Source organism: Ochotona princeps, chromosome 1, assembly GCF_030435755.1.
Source record: "Ochotona princeps isolate mOchPri1 chromosome 1, mOchPri1.hap1, whole genome shotgun sequence".
NCBI lineage: Eukaryota > Metazoa > Chordata > Mammalia > Lagomorpha > Ochotonidae > Ochotona > Ochotona princeps.
In genome coordinates, this window is record NC_080832.1 from 85,901,373 (window position 1) to 85,918,118 (window position 16,746).

Sequence of the window (16,746 nt, forward strand, 5' to 3'; positions counted from 1 at the left end):
GAAAATCAAATTGCCTGAATTGAAATGATCTTGGAACAAATTAACTTAAGTGCTAAATAACTAAATTCTGGGTTTCAGGTACAATTTTGTTAGGGGGAAGACAGTTTTACTGGCCTGGTGTCAATAGAGATAAAAGGAAAGGAATATCACATAGAAGGTCTTAGAGTGTAGAAATCTCAGGGGAAAAATTTCCTTTTGGGTTACTTTAAAACCTTGAGTTTAAGCCATCCATCTGGGGGACTTGGGAGGGGAGATGTCTGGCCACTCGCCTGGACCTAGCCAGGTTGGAGACAGGAGAGACAGGGGTGAGGTCAGAGGAAGCCTGAGAAAGACTACACCTGTGAGTGAGTCACTTTGAGAAAACAAATGGAGCAGGAACCCAGCGTGGGAGGATGCAGACTTAAAGGAAGAACTACTAAGAAAGCACAAGGCAGATGAGCCTGCCCCAGGACACAGGCAGAGGGCCCCAGCCCCTCCCCTCCGTTCTCCAGAGCTTTTCCAGGCAATAACCACAGAATGGCCTGGAGTAGCTGCACAGAGCCTGCTTTGTAGAGGAGCAAGTATTACCTCTATTAGACACAGGGCAGATTGCCAGGGGCCACACCTTCCTCTGGAATAGCTGGGTCTTGCAAAGTGAATACCTCCCATGTTTCAGCAATTCATTTTTTCTCTGACAATTCCTAATCAGACATTTTCTAATTGTTGTATTTTCTAACACTTCTAATAATTTTTTCAGAAAGTTGAACTGATGAGCTATTCAACTATTCATCCAAAGCCTTTTAAGAAACTGAAATTCATTATTCAAGCTGGCTGAGATAAAAGACAACTAATGACACCAGAGTCCATGAAATCAAGGGTTAAAGGATAACTTTAGACTGCAGTTTAAAAACACTTTCTAGTGTTTCCTCTCCCAGGGTTATGGCGAATGAAAGGCATGCATATTATTTGAGATCCTGCGCCCAGGACTGCCTCTGTGACACACTGCCTTTGTGGCTTACTATTTTTCTATTTTAAAATTCACAACCATGTTTCGACAAGGGATTCTCACTTTCCTTTTACACTGAGTCCTGCAAAAATTCAGCTAATCAATATTTTCCAGTGTTTCCTTGGTGAGCTTGAAACATTTTTTTCCCTCTCAGTCAGTTGATTTTGAGATACATGTTGAGAGGGAATGAATGCTTGGATTGTAAAGGTTAGCATTTATTTTATGAAACTTGATAGAAGTGTAGAAAAAAAAGGTAAAGATTTCTAAATTAAAGGGCAACATAAAAATTACAAAGAGAAAACCTGTAGCTTGAGGGAGAAGTGGACAAGTGTGTTAACATATTATCCTTCAGAGCAGATATTTAGTAATTATCAAGATCTGAACTTCGCAGCATGAATTCAAGCTCTGTTACTGAAACAGCAGCAAGACCTTACGCTACTCCACTTCCAGATAACTGATGACCCATGCCACTGAGATTTTGACCCCTAATAATTATTATTTAAAATAATCAGGATGTCTTCCTTATCAAATATGGAGTAGCAGACTCCAGAAAGGTTCAAGATGGATGAAAGACATCTTACAATCTTATTCCTTAAATAAATAACCAATCTATCTTTTATTTATTGATGCTTAGTAACAGAGGCAGGAACTGTGACAGTCAATTTGGATTTATTTGCTAGACAATTACCACATTATTCACCTTAGACTACAGGGGAGTGACACTGATTTTAGAAAATTATTTGACAAAATCAAGTGATATCTTTGTGAATAGACAAAAAATATAGGGTTAATTTTAGGGCAGCTATGTACATTCAGAGTCTACTAAACAATAGACTAATAGATGACTTACAAGGCAGCTGATGGAACCCACCGGCATTTACAGAAGTGTAATTCTGACTCCTGACTTCTTAATTCAACATTTTTATCAAGAACTAGAATGATGGCATGCTTATAACATTTAGACAGTCAACCTTGCTGTCCCAGAGACGGCAATGCAATAGATGTTTCCAAACTGGAATAATGCATGAACACAAATAACTGAAATTTAATAGACACACTTAATATTTCGCACAAATAAATAAATCTTTAAAAAGTTGTGTAAGGAATCTTAGGATGGCTAGTTATTTGAGAACTTGAAATTAATTAACATTATATCAATGCTATCTTAGGATGAATTACTGAAGTGCCAAGAGCAGGGGTCAGAAACTTTTCTGTGAAAAAGGCCAGATGGTGAGTTTTCAGTCTGCATGGGCTAGCGTTTCTGTTCCAATTACTCACTTCGGCTCTTGCAGCATGAAAGCAGCAAAGAAAACAAGTAAGGGAATTAGGTGGCTTGCGCGGCAGTCATCCATTACTAGGAAGATAAATTTGAATTTCAGATCATCTTTGCACAGCATGAAATACTTCTACTTTTAAAACTGATTTGAAAATGCAAGCCATTCCAATGCCATGAAGATACTGAAGCCAGGCTCAGCCACAAATAAGCTTCATGCTTATTTGGCTGATAGGTCACAGTTTTCTGATCCTGGTCAAGATCAAAGGATACTGCGATCGCCCTTGATCTAAACATTTCTGAGGGAATGAGGGTCATGTATAAATTAAGCACTGCTGAAGGGTGGCAGGATGGGGGAACTGGGCCTGTTGACTCTACAGAGGAGGAAAATAAGGAGGGGTGTGGTGGATGTTAAAAAATACCCAAAGGGCTATCATGTACAGAGAGGCCACATTGCCTGTACTGGTTTCCGTTCCAGGAATGAGAACAGAAAGCTACAAGGAGGGATTTCTACCTGAGTACAAGATCTTTTTATCAGACAGAGTTATCATATTATAAAATAGGTTGCCTCTTAATGTTGTTGTTACATAACCATTTTTCAAGAATGTTGTGAAAGGGATTCCCTACAGTGGATTGGTAGAAGGAAGTAGTGAAAAATTCAGAAATATTATTAAACAAAGCTAACCTTCAAAAATTCTTACGACCTCTTGATTAATATACTTCTTTATTTCTTCAAATGAAACTGCATCAGCCTAAAGAAGGGAAAAATATTCCATTAAAATACGGCATAGCACAAATGAATAACAAATAGAAACAGTAAAACTTCTAGAGACATATTTATTAAGAAAAATGCTTTTAGCAATTGACTGTATTGGGTACTAGAAATCTTTTGTTTTGTGTATATGCTGAGAATAATTTGAAGTAATTATATTCTTTAAAAGTTGTGGCCTGACATTATAATCAAATATGTCAACGTATTTCCTATTTCAAGGAGACACATGACTTCATGCAACTAGTAAAGACATTTCTTAAAATGTAATTTTACATAGTAAAGGAACTTGAGCAGTATTATGATGTTACTATCTCAATTTAATCTTTAACCAAATATTGAACACTGACAAAGTCAGTACCTGACTGGTAGTGCATATCTTCAAAGTCAGTGAACCTCGAAGATAACCCCCAAGTATGTTCTATTGTTTCCTAAAGTGCTTTTAACTAAGCTTTGCATTCTATTCTACAACTTATGCATTCAAAGTATACATGTATTAAGTAATTTTCTTTTCTTAATCGAAAATGCTTTTGAGGCCAGGTAAAAGTAAGTAAATGCCATCATTTTAATTTTTTGACTCATTAACAATCAGACCTATACATGTTTGACAATCTAACATTGATAATGGTAATGCTCTATTTGGTACTTCCATATTTTTAAAAGGGATCTGTTTTTTTCTCACAATGGGTAGGGTTCCAAAGTTTTTCATTACTACACACTACATTTGGTGGTTACTGTCTGGGAGCATATTGTGGCAATAAGGACAGTATGATGAAAATTAGAGGTTGTGACAAAGAAAACCATTCTCATTGCCAACAATCCATTGTAAGCTATATGAACAAAGGCTACGATAGATATGGTTAGACTGGAGACCCGAAAGCTCTATACAACATCACCACACAATGTGGTTTTCAACTTGGAGTGTGACCTCAACTCTGCTCTATAATTAACTGGTGCAACCTCATTTATAAAGTTGCTGTCTTGGAACATTCTCCATTGTTCCTCATGACAAGTTCCTGTGTCCTGTTTCTATCACTGTTGTGGATTTTCAGAGCAAAATGACGCTTATTCATTTATAACAATATGCTCATTTAGAACTCAAGAGAAAGCAGAACAAAAGAGAAAAAATTCAGATAATATCATAGGTTCATAAAGTGATGATTTCTCTTAGGGTAATCTCAAGAATGCCCTATGTCATTATCTTATTTTTACTGTAGATGGGACAATGAACTTGAATGAAATCATCTAATATCAAATACTGACATACTCGGTCATACTGAAAGTTCAAGTTACACAAGTTGGTTTAAATAGAGTTTATCTTTAATACAGAAATACCAAAATTGTGAGAATGCTGGTTTGCTTTACATCTAGTACTGGATGATTTTGTGAGTAAAATACAGCTTTAACTACCCCAGTTCACTCCAGGCTTCTCCTTTCTACCTAACATGGATATTTTAATATTACATTCCTTTGTTGAATGGCTACTCATTACTCCTCAGAATATGAACAAAATTTGGGATTCCCTAACTAAACACTGTTTTTTGACCTAAGTAACTTCCATATGCAAAGCACTATGTAGGGCAGAATTGTTGTATTGACATCCAGCAAAATAGAGTCCTAATAGGAAACAGAAATGTGGTTTCTGTAGATAACAAGGAGACAGTAAAGATAGCACTGTAAAGCATGCCTGAAAGCGAGCCGTTGGGTGTGATGCCCACATCCCACCTGCCTGTGCCTGAGTTTGCATTACAGCTCTACTTCCTGCCAATGCCCAGCCAGGGGACAGCAGTGATGACTTAAGGTGTTAGACCCTGGCACCCATGCAGGAAATCTGGGGTGAGTTCCAGCTACCAGCTTCAACCTAGCTCTGTCTTGGTTATTGTAGATATTAGGGAGTGAGCCAGTAGACAGGGCCTCTCTCTTTGCCCATTCTCTCTCTCTTTCAGATTGCAGCTAAAATAATAAATAACAATGCATTTTGAAATAGCTAAAACTGTTTTCCTTTGTAACAATTTTATTTTTTTTAATAATTAAAACAATTTTTTTCATGATACGGTTTTGTAGGCACAGGATTCTTCTTTCTACCTATTCTTACTCCCCATTCCACCCTGCCCCATTTGTCACTGTATCACAATGGGATATTCTCTTAAAAGCTTAGGGAATCCCAAATATGTGTTAATATCCTGAGTAGTAAAAGTGGCCATTCAACAAGGGAATATAATATTAAAATATCCATGTTAGGCAGAAAGGAGAAGCCTGGAGTGAACTGGGGTAGTTAAAGCTGTATTTTACTCACAAAATCAGCCAGTACTAGGTGTGAATCATGATTTCGAAGGCAGCCACAACTGTCTGACCCACACAACAACTCTGTGACTTCAGGCAAGCCAATTCTTAGTTTCTGTGTTTATAAAAATGGGATGGAAATGACATCTTTTTTCTTATTTGGCTGGAAGGGACAAATAAGGTAATGTGTAGTAAGTGGTTAGCAGAGGATCTGGAAAATAACTTTAAATAAATGGCAGCCATTGCCACTATCAGAGAGGAGTTTAGGCTTGTTGCATGTGTTTAAAACATAATCATTGTTATCAAAACTTAAAGGGGATGGATGCGTTGCCAACACTAGCTAGCAGCCCCCAAAGCTCCCAGAACCACTCACCGGAGCTCCAGGTACACCTGGTGAGCCTGGAGGTCCTTGCTGGCCAGGGGAGCCCACGGAGCCTTTGCTTCCAGGTGGTCCCACAGGACCTATAGCCCCCTTCATGCCCGTGAGGCCTGGTTTCCCCCGTTCACCTTGCGGGCCTCTATCTCCTGGAATTCCTTGATCACCCTATGAAGGAAAAAAAAAAACAACAGTGGCATTTTTTAGAACTACATTAATTGTGATTAAGAGCTAAAGGTCTGGACTTACACAAGATTAACTGTGGGATCTTGGATAAATCACTTCCTTGCTTTAGTCACCACATTTAGACAGTGGCAATAGCTGCAGTGTCTATGAAGCAGAGTGTTGCTGAAAAATCACCAATTTCACTAAAAAAAAGTTCTTAGAGCATTGCCTGGCACTTTGGAAGCATTCAATACAAATGTCGGTGACAATGCTTGTACTCATTCTACAACTATGAAACTTTGGAAAGTTGACACCACCTGCTGTGATGTCAGGCCTGGATTTCTTTGTAGTAATACAGAAAAAATGCCAAGAGAATCTCACCACAGAAATTCTTCAGTGGAAGGACCCAAAGACACCCAAAATTTCTCAAAAAATGATATTCTTTCCTCCTTTCCTTTCTCCTTTTTTATACATGCACACACAACTTGTGTGTGCATGTATAGGCTCACTGTGTTTAAATTTATACAATTCATGGTTGCAAAGGGAGAAACTGAAAAGTTCAAAGTAAGTAGCTAAGGTGGGGGGTATGGATTACCACTGAGTTAACTTGTTAAACAGCAGAGGTGAGCAATAAGAGAATTTGCTGAAATGTCTGAATAAACTAGGAATAAGAGCATTTAGCTATGTCTGAATCTGATATGAGGTTTCTTTGATGTTGTCTTTTATTTTCCCATTGTCTATTATTGTATGTTTGGGCAAGAGTAGAAGGGGAGGGCAGAAAGAAATAGAGAAAAGGCCAGGCATGGCAGGTGGTTCAGTCACAGATTTTTCAAATGTTCAGTTGCACAACCCCAGGAGGTGATGCTCACATCCATACAATGGAAATATGTTTAAGGGTGTCCTGCATTTCATAGCAGTATTTTTTTTCACTCTGAAAAAGATCCCAATTCTTTTTCTTCTGCTTTAGAAAACATATGAAAACAAGTGAACAGTTACAGAAACCCATGTGATCATGGAAAGAGACATAAAAAAGCTGTGTAGAAAGAAGAAAATAAAGATTGATCTAACCTTAACGTTACTATGCTAGTTTTAAACATACAGGCTTATCAATAAAGTTTGCATTTGGAGAAATTTCCAAGATCAGTAGAAAGAAGTTACTAGGAGACTGGTTAGTGATTGATACTCTAATCATGTCAAAAATGAATACAATCTCTAGTCTATTAAAATTCTTTTATGTCATCTAGCGATGTTGATTGTTGTGATACTTATAAAAATTGGGAGATTAATTTCTCCAAAAAAAAGGAACTAGTAAGTGAAGTAAGGCATTTCCCTATAGTAGATTAACATATAGCTCTTAAAAAGTAGATGAAGATCTACATTTACTTACAAAAGATAGGTGGTTATTATATTTTGTTAGGGATAAGCATCAATTACATAACAATGAAAACCCATTTCTTTTTAGAAAAACATATCTGTTTTTACTGACACATATATAGGAATAGATGTATTTGATATATAAGAGTAAGAGAGGTAGAAATATGTCTGAGATATCCATGACATCTATCTCTTTAGAAAGATGAGGTAAATTTTTTTTTTCTTTCAAATGTACATTGTCTGAATTTCCTTTGGGTACTGGGAATTACTTGAATAATAATATCTAAATATTAATAAACTAGATATTGGTATGTAAACATATATGTTTCCACCATCATACAAAATAGCAGCCCTAAATAGAATTATAGTAAACACAGATGCTTAGGCAAGCTGTTGTGCAATAGCATTAGGCCTACTAGAAGAGATAATGCATATTAAAATACAGAGAAGTTACAACAATATCAGCAACCCAAATAAGAATTTAAATAAGATCATAGCACCTACTTGACATTATTCCACTCTATTTGGGGGCTTCAAAAAGTTCATGGAAATTTTGAAATCCAGAAAACAGAGCAGATTCAGCTGTGTGTTAATGTAACCACCTAAGTGTAGCAGGAAGACCCGCTTCTTGACCCTTTAGTTGTCACATATTCTGTCTAATAAGAAATTTTTGGTCATATCCAACCTAGCTTTGTTTTGATATAGTGGGAGATTTTAGGAGTCTACATATGTAGCTCAAATGATGAGACAGTTGTAATAGAATTGAATAACTATTACAATAGCGATATACATACACGTTCTCCTTTGGGGCCTCTGTCTCCAGGCTTACCCACAATACCCTGAAAAACAGAAGCCAATAGTAAAAATCACTGCCTGCCAAGGTTCTTCATCAATCTGGTTGATCTAAATATTGGTGAATATTCTGGAGGCAAATAGTCTTACAACATACCTGAGCACCTGGTAATCCATCTTTTCCATTTATTCCCTATAAATATAAAAAATAAATATTTCTAAATCTGCATTAAATGGTACAATTAATGGTACAGTTAAGTACAATCAAAGAATAAAGATTCTAGGACAGTTTCTTAATCATTTTTTTTAGAGATTTATTTATTTTATTACAAAGTCAGATATACAGAGAGGAGGAAAGACAGAGAGGAAGATCTTCCGTCCGATGATTCACTCCCCAAGTGAGGGCAATGGACTGTGCTGCGTTGATCTGAAGCCGGAAACCAGGAATATCTTCCAGGTGTCCCACGCAGGTGAAGGGTCCCAAAGCTTTGGGCCGTCCTTGACTGCTTTCCCAGGCCACAAGCAGGGAGCTGGATGGGAAGTGGAGCTGGTGGGATTAGAACCAGTGCCCATATGGGATCCCAGGGTGTTCAAGGCGAGGACTTTAGCCACTAGGCCACGCCGCCGGGCCCTCTTTAATCATTTTTAACTTAATTTCATTTATTTAAATGGCAGTTAGAGAGAGGGAGAGACAGTGAGACAGACAGATCTTCCATCTACTGGTTTATTTCCCAAATGGCCACAATTGCCAAGATTCAGCCAGATGGAATTTAGGGTGGGAGTCTTCTGGGTCTCTTGCATGAATGAGGAAGCCCGAGCACTTGGGCCATCTTCCAGTGCTTTCTGAGGTACATCAACAGGGAGGTAGATGAAGTGCAGCAGCTGTTACTCAAACCTGTGACCACTGGGGACGGCAGCTTCACTTGTTATATCACAATGCCAGCTCCCATTCATATCTTTTAAAAGTACATTTATTTATTTATTTGAGACTCAGAGTGATGGGTAGTGGTGGATAGGGAAAGAGCGTCCCTTTGTTAGTGCACTTTCCTTACTTGGGTCTTAAACTGGTACCCCAATATGAGATGTGGGTGTCACAAGCAGCAACTTAACCTACCTTGCCACAACACCTGCCCCTCCTTAATCACATTTCTATTGAGACCTTGGTAAAATCAGACAGCCCTGAATTCAAATTCTGACACTGAGGGCAGATGTTTAGCAAATTAGCTAAGTAGTTGCTTTGGATGTCCACATCCTGTGTGAGAGTGCCAGGTTCAAGTCCAGGCTTGCTCCTGATTCCACCTTCCTGATAAAATACACCCTGGGAAGCAACACGGGGCACTCAAGTAGTTGCATTCCTGCTTTCCATGCAGGAAACCCAGACTGAGTTTATTGCTATTGGTTTTCACGTTTTCACCTGGCATTTTGGGAATGAACCAATGGATGATTCTGACTCTGGTTTTAAAATAAAATTTTAAAACTTCTGTCACTTAATATTTGCATTAACCTTGCTTGGAAAATTTTCTTCTATAAGCATTAACTTAGGACAAGGAATACATAAAGTAACATGAAAGATGTACAGTTCATTTTGAATAGCAAGCAAACTTTATTCTCCTGACTGACTTTCCTTTCAGGTGTATTCTGAGGAAAGAGAAGGTATCCCATGGCGCTAGCTGGCTAGGGCATGACATTTTGTTACCTTCTAACAGGAAGCTCTCCAGCACAAGAGCCATTCTCAGTAAATGATCTCAGCTGCAGTTGGCAAAATTTTGTAACATGGCCAGAGCATGATCCTACTAGAAAAGAAGCTGTCACCTAGGGTACAACTGTTATTTTTTAGTTGAAGAAAAGCAAGAAATCTGTACTTGTGGCTTTTGAGAGTATTAAATAGCGAGGTTTTTTTCGAATATTATTAGAAAATTGGAAGCTTTTTGAACTTTAAAAGGCAGTTGTGGAAGTGGTAATAAAATTCAGTCCTGCTTGGATATTTTATCAGATTGGGAGACTGGCTAGGAGATTTAAGAAGAAAAAAGACTTGAGGTCAAATCAAATACCTAGGGCCGAAAGCACATGCGCTTTTGAGATTTGATTTGAAGAGGCAAAGCAAGGTGAGGAATATAATTTCTCAGCCAGCGGGCAAGTGCATGCTCTTGCTCCTCTGAAAAGCTGAGGAGACATGTATTGCACTGGAATGGGTTCAGTGAGGATAGAACTGGAAACAGTGCTGTAAATTACAGTGAAGCCTCTCACAGTCGATAATCCAACCATATTCGCCCAATCTCTCCCAACATCCTGGGAGCTATCTAGAGAGCTTTAATGAAGAACATGGTACCTGAAGTGTACATTCAAAGAAGATACTGTACCCAGAAACACAAGAACACAGACAAAGCTGATTAAGGACAGAGCTTAAAAAAAAAAAAAAAAAAAACTTTGTTGCTTGAATAAAAGAAGACAGATATGATATAAAAATGTGGTCCATATTTTGGGAACAATTTAAGGAAAGGAATTACCCTATAAACCATTATTTTTCTTTTGATTTCTAGTATTAAACAATTCCATAACTGTTCTTTTTTTGCATATGAAGGAGTTGCTATCCATCACAGGGAAGTTCTTGCTTTCAGAGATTTTTTTAATTTCTATAGACTTTATTTATTTGAACCACATAGTGACAGACACAAAGATATCTTGTATCTGCTGGTTCAGTTTCCATTTGACCACAATGGCTGAGGCCAGGTAGAAGCTAGAAACCTGAACTTTGTTCAGGTCTCCAATATGTATGGAAGCGGGTCAAGTACTTGAGTCATTTTCACTGCCTTTCCAGGCACATTAGCAGGAAGCTAAATAAGAAGCAGAGTAGCTGGGCCTCAAATCAGTACTCGCATGGGATGTTGTCATTACAAGTGGTGGTTTAACTTATCATGGCACAATGCCAGCTCCATTTTAGAAATTTTAATAACTCAAATGTATCCCACTGATCTCCCCTCCTCTCATCTCTCTGGCAGAACCATATTTCTGGGCATAACCAGTTTTCTATCTACTGGATATCTTTATCTGAGCTGCTGACATAGTGAACAAAATATGTCTTTGCATGATTCTTCCAGCCCAAACAGAAGAACAATGGCCAAATCCTCCTTCTGTTTTTCCTAATTTGATTTTCTTCCCTGTCTTCAGACCTACTGTATCACCACCTTATTCCTCAGGCCTAGCTGACCTCAATTCTTTAACTGACAAACAGAAAACAGAAAACTGCAGCCTTTCCTTTAGTTTTTTTTAAAGATTTATTTATTTTCATTGGAAAGGCAGATATACAGAGAGGAGGAGAGACAGAGAGGAAGATCCTCTGTCTGATGGTTCACTCGCCATGTGCCCGTAACAGCCAGAGCTGAGCCAATTCAAACCCAGGAGCCAGGAGCTTCTCCCATGTGAGTGCAGGGTCCCAAGGCTTTGGGTCATCCTTAACTACTTTCCCAGGCCACAAGTAGGAAGCTGAACGGGAAGCGGGGCTGCTGGGATTAGAACCGGCACCCATATGGGATCCTGGTGCATTTAAGGTGAGGACCTTAGCCGCTACGCTATTGCACCGGGCCCTCCTTTAATGATGTACATGATTTTATTTCCCAACTTTTGCACGTACCTGTATTTGAGACACATGACTTTCCCCTGATCCTACTTGCCACCACGTTCCAGTAATGAATAGGATATCAGTTCTCTTCATCAACTTGCTATTTCCTTGCATCATCAAGTTTTCCTCTTGTAATTGGGTTATTCTTCTCAAGATACTAGATTGATACCATCTCTGCCATAAATAACTTCCTTGCAAATATGGCAGAGAATTACCAGTCCTCCTGCTAGTTATCTGTGACTTATCATCTCTTTCTCACTTCTCTTTCAACTCTTAGCTCACTTGTTGTCTCAGAAACCTCAGTTAACCTGTTTATCTCATTAGTGCTGTGTTCTCTGCTAGATCCTCTTCCTAACAATTGAAGTACTCTCTTCTGCCCTTACCCACACTGACTTCATTTCATCCAAATTCAGGTTTAAATACCCAAATCAGCCCAAATCTGGCCTATGAATTCCTGGTGTGTATCTCCACCACACAGCTGGCATTTCCACTTGCATAGCTACCAGTGCCTCAATCTGATAAACAGCTCTTGGTTTTCCCTCTCACATCCATGTATCTTCAGTCTCCATCACTTCATTCCACAGTACCACCCTCACATGGTTGCTCAGACTCCAAACCACAACTCTGGTTTGTCTGTTTGGCTCACACTTTACATTTGGTCTATCTGCAAGTCTTCCTGGGGCTTCCTTCAATGTACCTCCTAAACTACCCTCTTGGCGATCTCCATAATCTCACCATCATTTATGTCAGAGTTTATGGCAATACTTCCTCACTGTTCCACCTGCTTCTATCCTGCTCCTTATAACCAACTCACAGTTTAAGAGTCAGATGGAATCTTAAAATGTAGTCTGATCATTTTTATTCCCTGCTACAGAAGTTTTAGTTTCTATTATATTTCAAACAAAAGTCAAACTCCAATCTAAGACTTAGATATCATTCAGTATCTTACCTTCTCTCTTTTTTTTTTTTTGCCATGCTCATTCTCAATTTCATATCTTTTGCTGTTCCTTGCTTTTGCTGGGCTCATTGCTGTACTATTTCTTTTCTCAGAAACAGTATTCTCCCCAACCACTCCATGGCTTGATTTTTTTTTTCTTACTCCATGAAGATTTCTGCTCATATATCAGGTCTTCCCTGACCATCCAGTTTACATGATAATGAAGTTAGATCTCCTTAGATCTTCTACCAGAAATGTGTGTGTGTGTGTTCCTAAGGAGACCACACAAATCTCATGAATTATTATCAATCATAACAGTGCTGAATGAACAAATTGGTTTTCGCATGATCCTCTGGGTACTCAACATTTTGACAAGATGAGATGGTTTGCAAGGGTTACATGGGAAATTTGGTGAAGGAAGATGAGGAAGAGGCAGGGAATTAAACCACTATATTTGCAATTCCCATGGCTGTGGAGTGGAAATACTTTCCATATGTCATGGCACATACATAACTTATAAAAACCCTTAAGTTACAGTCCATATTTAGATCTTCCTGACTCTAATTTGCATAGGTTTTCTTATTTTCTTCATGCTGACTTCTCAGAGGTCTGTGCATGCAACCAGCTCTGAACATTTGCAACATACTGAATCAGTCTCATGAGTTTCATGCTGCTTGTTCACCTTCAATCTTTCCCTCTACCTAAACATCCCACAGAAAATAAACAAGTCAAGGGAGAAGTGGCCTTCCAGAAAGAATAAATCTGAGTGTGGAGAATGTCTTATTCATCTTCATACACCTTTTCTCAAGGGCCTGGAACATCCTCAGCCAACAGCATAGACTAGATGAATATATGTGGAATTGAATTAGGAGGGATTGTTATGATGTCACACCAATGCTATATATCAGTAGCCAAGAGTTCCTTCAGGACACAAAGGGATGATACAGCCAGCAGTAGTGATTTATGGAAGTATAAGAACAAACCCCACTTATAAAGGTGAAGATTTGAGAAAATAGCTTCTACTTTGGCTTAACACACAGGTGTTATATCTCTGAATTTCGATTTCTTTTGTATTTTGAAATGGGACTGGCCATTCTATGTTTTAACGCCAAGACTACTAGACATAACTAGTAATGAATCTAATTTTATGGCCCTTTAAAAAAACCTTACCTGGTGTGTGTGTGTGTGTGTGTGTGTGTGTGTGTGTGCGCGCGTGTGTATGAGATATCCTAAAGAACTAGAAAACATGGAGAGTATACATGCTGTCTGTACCCTCAAATCCATTTGTGAAACCTGCTTTTACTTTCCTGGAAGCTGCTTATTCAAATCACACATTCTGAGGAGATCCATGAAGAGGTAATTCATATACCATTTCTCAAAGAGGCAACGCTTAGACGATTTCTTAGTGGCAAATTTTAAACAACAAATCATTCTTACCGGCTTTCCTGAGGGTCCTTCTGGTCCAGGAAACCCTATATCTCCAACAGGCCCTCTCTCACCCTACAAGCACATTCACAGGAAAAAAAAAATATTGCCAAGAAGTGCTTTAAAACTGTAGGCAAGTATTAACACATTATGTTATGTGATGAAAGTAAATGGCCACTCACTCACCGGTTCTCCTGGAACTCCTGGAGGCCCTGGAGTACCAGGTTTCCCCTGTGGGACAAGCAGAAATGTTAGGAGGCAAATTCCTAAATGAGGCAATATGTGTGCCTCAACACTTATTTAACTTTACAGGCAGTAAGATGCAGGTAGAGTCCAGTTTCTCAAGGAATGTAGGTGTAGCTAACAGGGGTGGAAGGGAGAGCATTTTAGAAAACATTAAATCAACAGACCTACAGTTTTGGAAATCTTCTCTTGTGCCTTTTTGCTTGTCAGCTCTTTTTTACTGGCAGGGACAAAGGGCTCACAGGGTGGAGTCTTTCCTAGGTTTTGAGCTTCATTACAGGGCTTTATGTTTGTTGTAGGATGGCATGAAGAGAAACATCTCTGCTTTAAAATGCTGAGTTTTACTAAACAGGAGAGGAGCAGGTGGGTTTGGGCTAACACATCATGGAGTGGAGGTGAGCAACCACATGAAAGTTTGGTGGGGGAGATCTAGCAGAGGCTAGAAGTGAGGGAGTATCAGGTGACCAAATGCACCTGCTAAGTGAAAGATGCACAACAACATGGGGATGTAGGTATGGACTTCGGGTAACTGCCAATGGATCTCCATAGAATGACAGTGAATGAACACTTCGCCATTTAGAATTTGGGGAGGATACCCTCTCGCAGGAACAGATATGGCTGAATGCTGAAATTACAAAGGTCAGAAAGGGCATGCCTGGCTCTCCTGAAGCTCCTGAGCTGCCTGTAGATGGAGCAGAACAAAGGATATGTTGGAGCTGAGAAGGTCAATGTCCAAAAGAGTCATGGTGTGGGCCCTAGGGGTATGAAGTGCTCAGGCCTTGAGATTTGAAAAAAGGTCTCCGGATAGCAATGGAAGACAGCGGCTACCCCAAGAGTCAGATGGGACTAACAGAGAGCTTGGAACCTAAGGGAGAGAATGCTGAATGGAGGCCCTACCCACCGCCAACACTTTGAGACACTTCTTTATGACCACAGGTTACCTGGGGAGACAGATAAAGAAAGCAGCACCAGAGAAATTGCTGAACAACTCTGCCCTTACTGCAAGGGGAAAGACAGGTTTGTTCCAGAACAGGGCATGAATGGGTCCCATTGATACTCAGCTGAGTGACCATAATGTGCATGGACAGCCTCAGCCCCCAGCTTAAAGCAGAATTATCTTAAGCCTTCTTCTGTTGTGGTAAAATATACGTACTACTAAATATACTGTTTTAATCAGTTTTAAGGATGCAATTCAGTAGCACAAATCACATTTATACCTGTCATATAACTATCACCACTATCTATTTCTAAAACCTTTTAGGTGTTTTATTTTCTGAGCCACAGGCAATTTCATGTCCTAAAAAGTGAGGGTGTGTTTTTAATCTTATTTCTGTAATTGTCAGTATTCTTAGTTAAGAGGTGTTGACAGTGCTTTTTAAGTGCATTTGTGGCAGGCTAACCCCTTATTTCAGTTATACTGCATCCTTCAGAAATATCTGTGGATTTATTCTTTTGGATTGCTTTTCTGAGACTGTTGTATTTCATTAAAAGAAACTTAATGGTGGTTAATATTGCTTTCTTTGAGAATAAACTTAACTCAGTGTTAAAAGCAAAAGCTAAGAGCTGGGAGCGGGGGCAGTCTAGATTAGGTTGCTGCACCCACCAAAGTGCTTGCAAGAGCTGGGGCTGAGGACAGGCCCAGTAGGGTGGCATGACTAGGAGTGGGCTCCCTGAATATAACGAGTGCTTTAGACCAGCAAGATTCCCAGTCTCAGGGGATAGTCCACAGGTGTGCTGTCTGGCCTAGGACCACATGTACAGGACAGGGACACCTTCATTGCTGACTCCCATGCAAGGATGACGAACATACCCATATGTACAGGAAAGACAAGACAGCTGGCTCCTCTAATCCAACAGAAGACCTCAAATACCTCTCCAAAGGGTGGAAAGAAAAATAAATTGAACAGCGCTTCAGCCAAGTTCTATAGCAAGCTCCCAAGTCTGAGGACATCCTGAAGTAGACATGGACAGTCAACAGACATTACAACTCAGAGAGTACAATGAAGAGCCCCTGTGAAGACAGATGGAATATGTCACCTGTTGTATAACAAAGCCAACAATTTCTCAGAGTAACCAAGGTGATGTGGGGGCCACACTCATAGCCACTCAATGGAAAGTCTCCAGCCAATGAAAGTGATCCATTAGATGGGAGTCAAAATTGGAACAACTACATAGCAAGCTTAGGGTCCCAAGTCAGAAGTCAGACCTTCCTCTCTCTCTATGTCGATCTCACCTGCCTGTCACTCAAATAATACCCCAAGACGTGCTTCTTCCCACCAGGGTCGCAAAGGTGGCTTCAGAAGACCACCTTCATTCCATGGCTGTAATGTCATCAGTCAGTAAGGAGCAACACACTCCGTTCCCTGCCACTACCTGTGGACACAGGAGGGAAGGCAGAAAACATTTCTCCTATTCACCCTTCCTCCCAACCCCGACCTTGGCCATCACAACCTGTGGTCAAGCTGGGTCTGCAAACCCCTCACCTTTGTAATAAATTTTAAAAAT

The 16,746-nt window shown here is 39.6% G+C and overlaps 1 protein-coding gene across 1 annotated transcript in view; it reads right to left on the bottom strand.

Annotated features, from left to right (window-relative positions):
* COL19A1 (collagen type XIX alpha 1 chain) overlaps positions 1–16,746 on the bottom strand; it is a 341,639-nt gene that overhangs the window by 23,310 nt on the left and 301,583 nt on the right. The window contains exons 40-45 of the mRNA XM_058669675.1: positions 14,185–14,229; positions 14,011–14,073; positions 8,175–8,210; positions 8,020–8,064; positions 5,684–5,854; positions 2,944–3,010 (exon numbers count right to left, since the gene is read on the bottom strand). Coding sequence (XP_058525658.1) covers positions 2,944–3,010; positions 5,684–5,854; positions 8,020–8,064; positions 8,175–8,210; positions 14,011–14,073; positions 14,185–14,229 — 427 coding nt within the window. The remainder of the gene's footprint in view (positions 1–2,943; positions 3,011–5,683; positions 5,855–8,019; positions 8,065–8,174; positions 8,211–14,010; positions 14,074–14,184; positions 14,230–16,746) is intronic.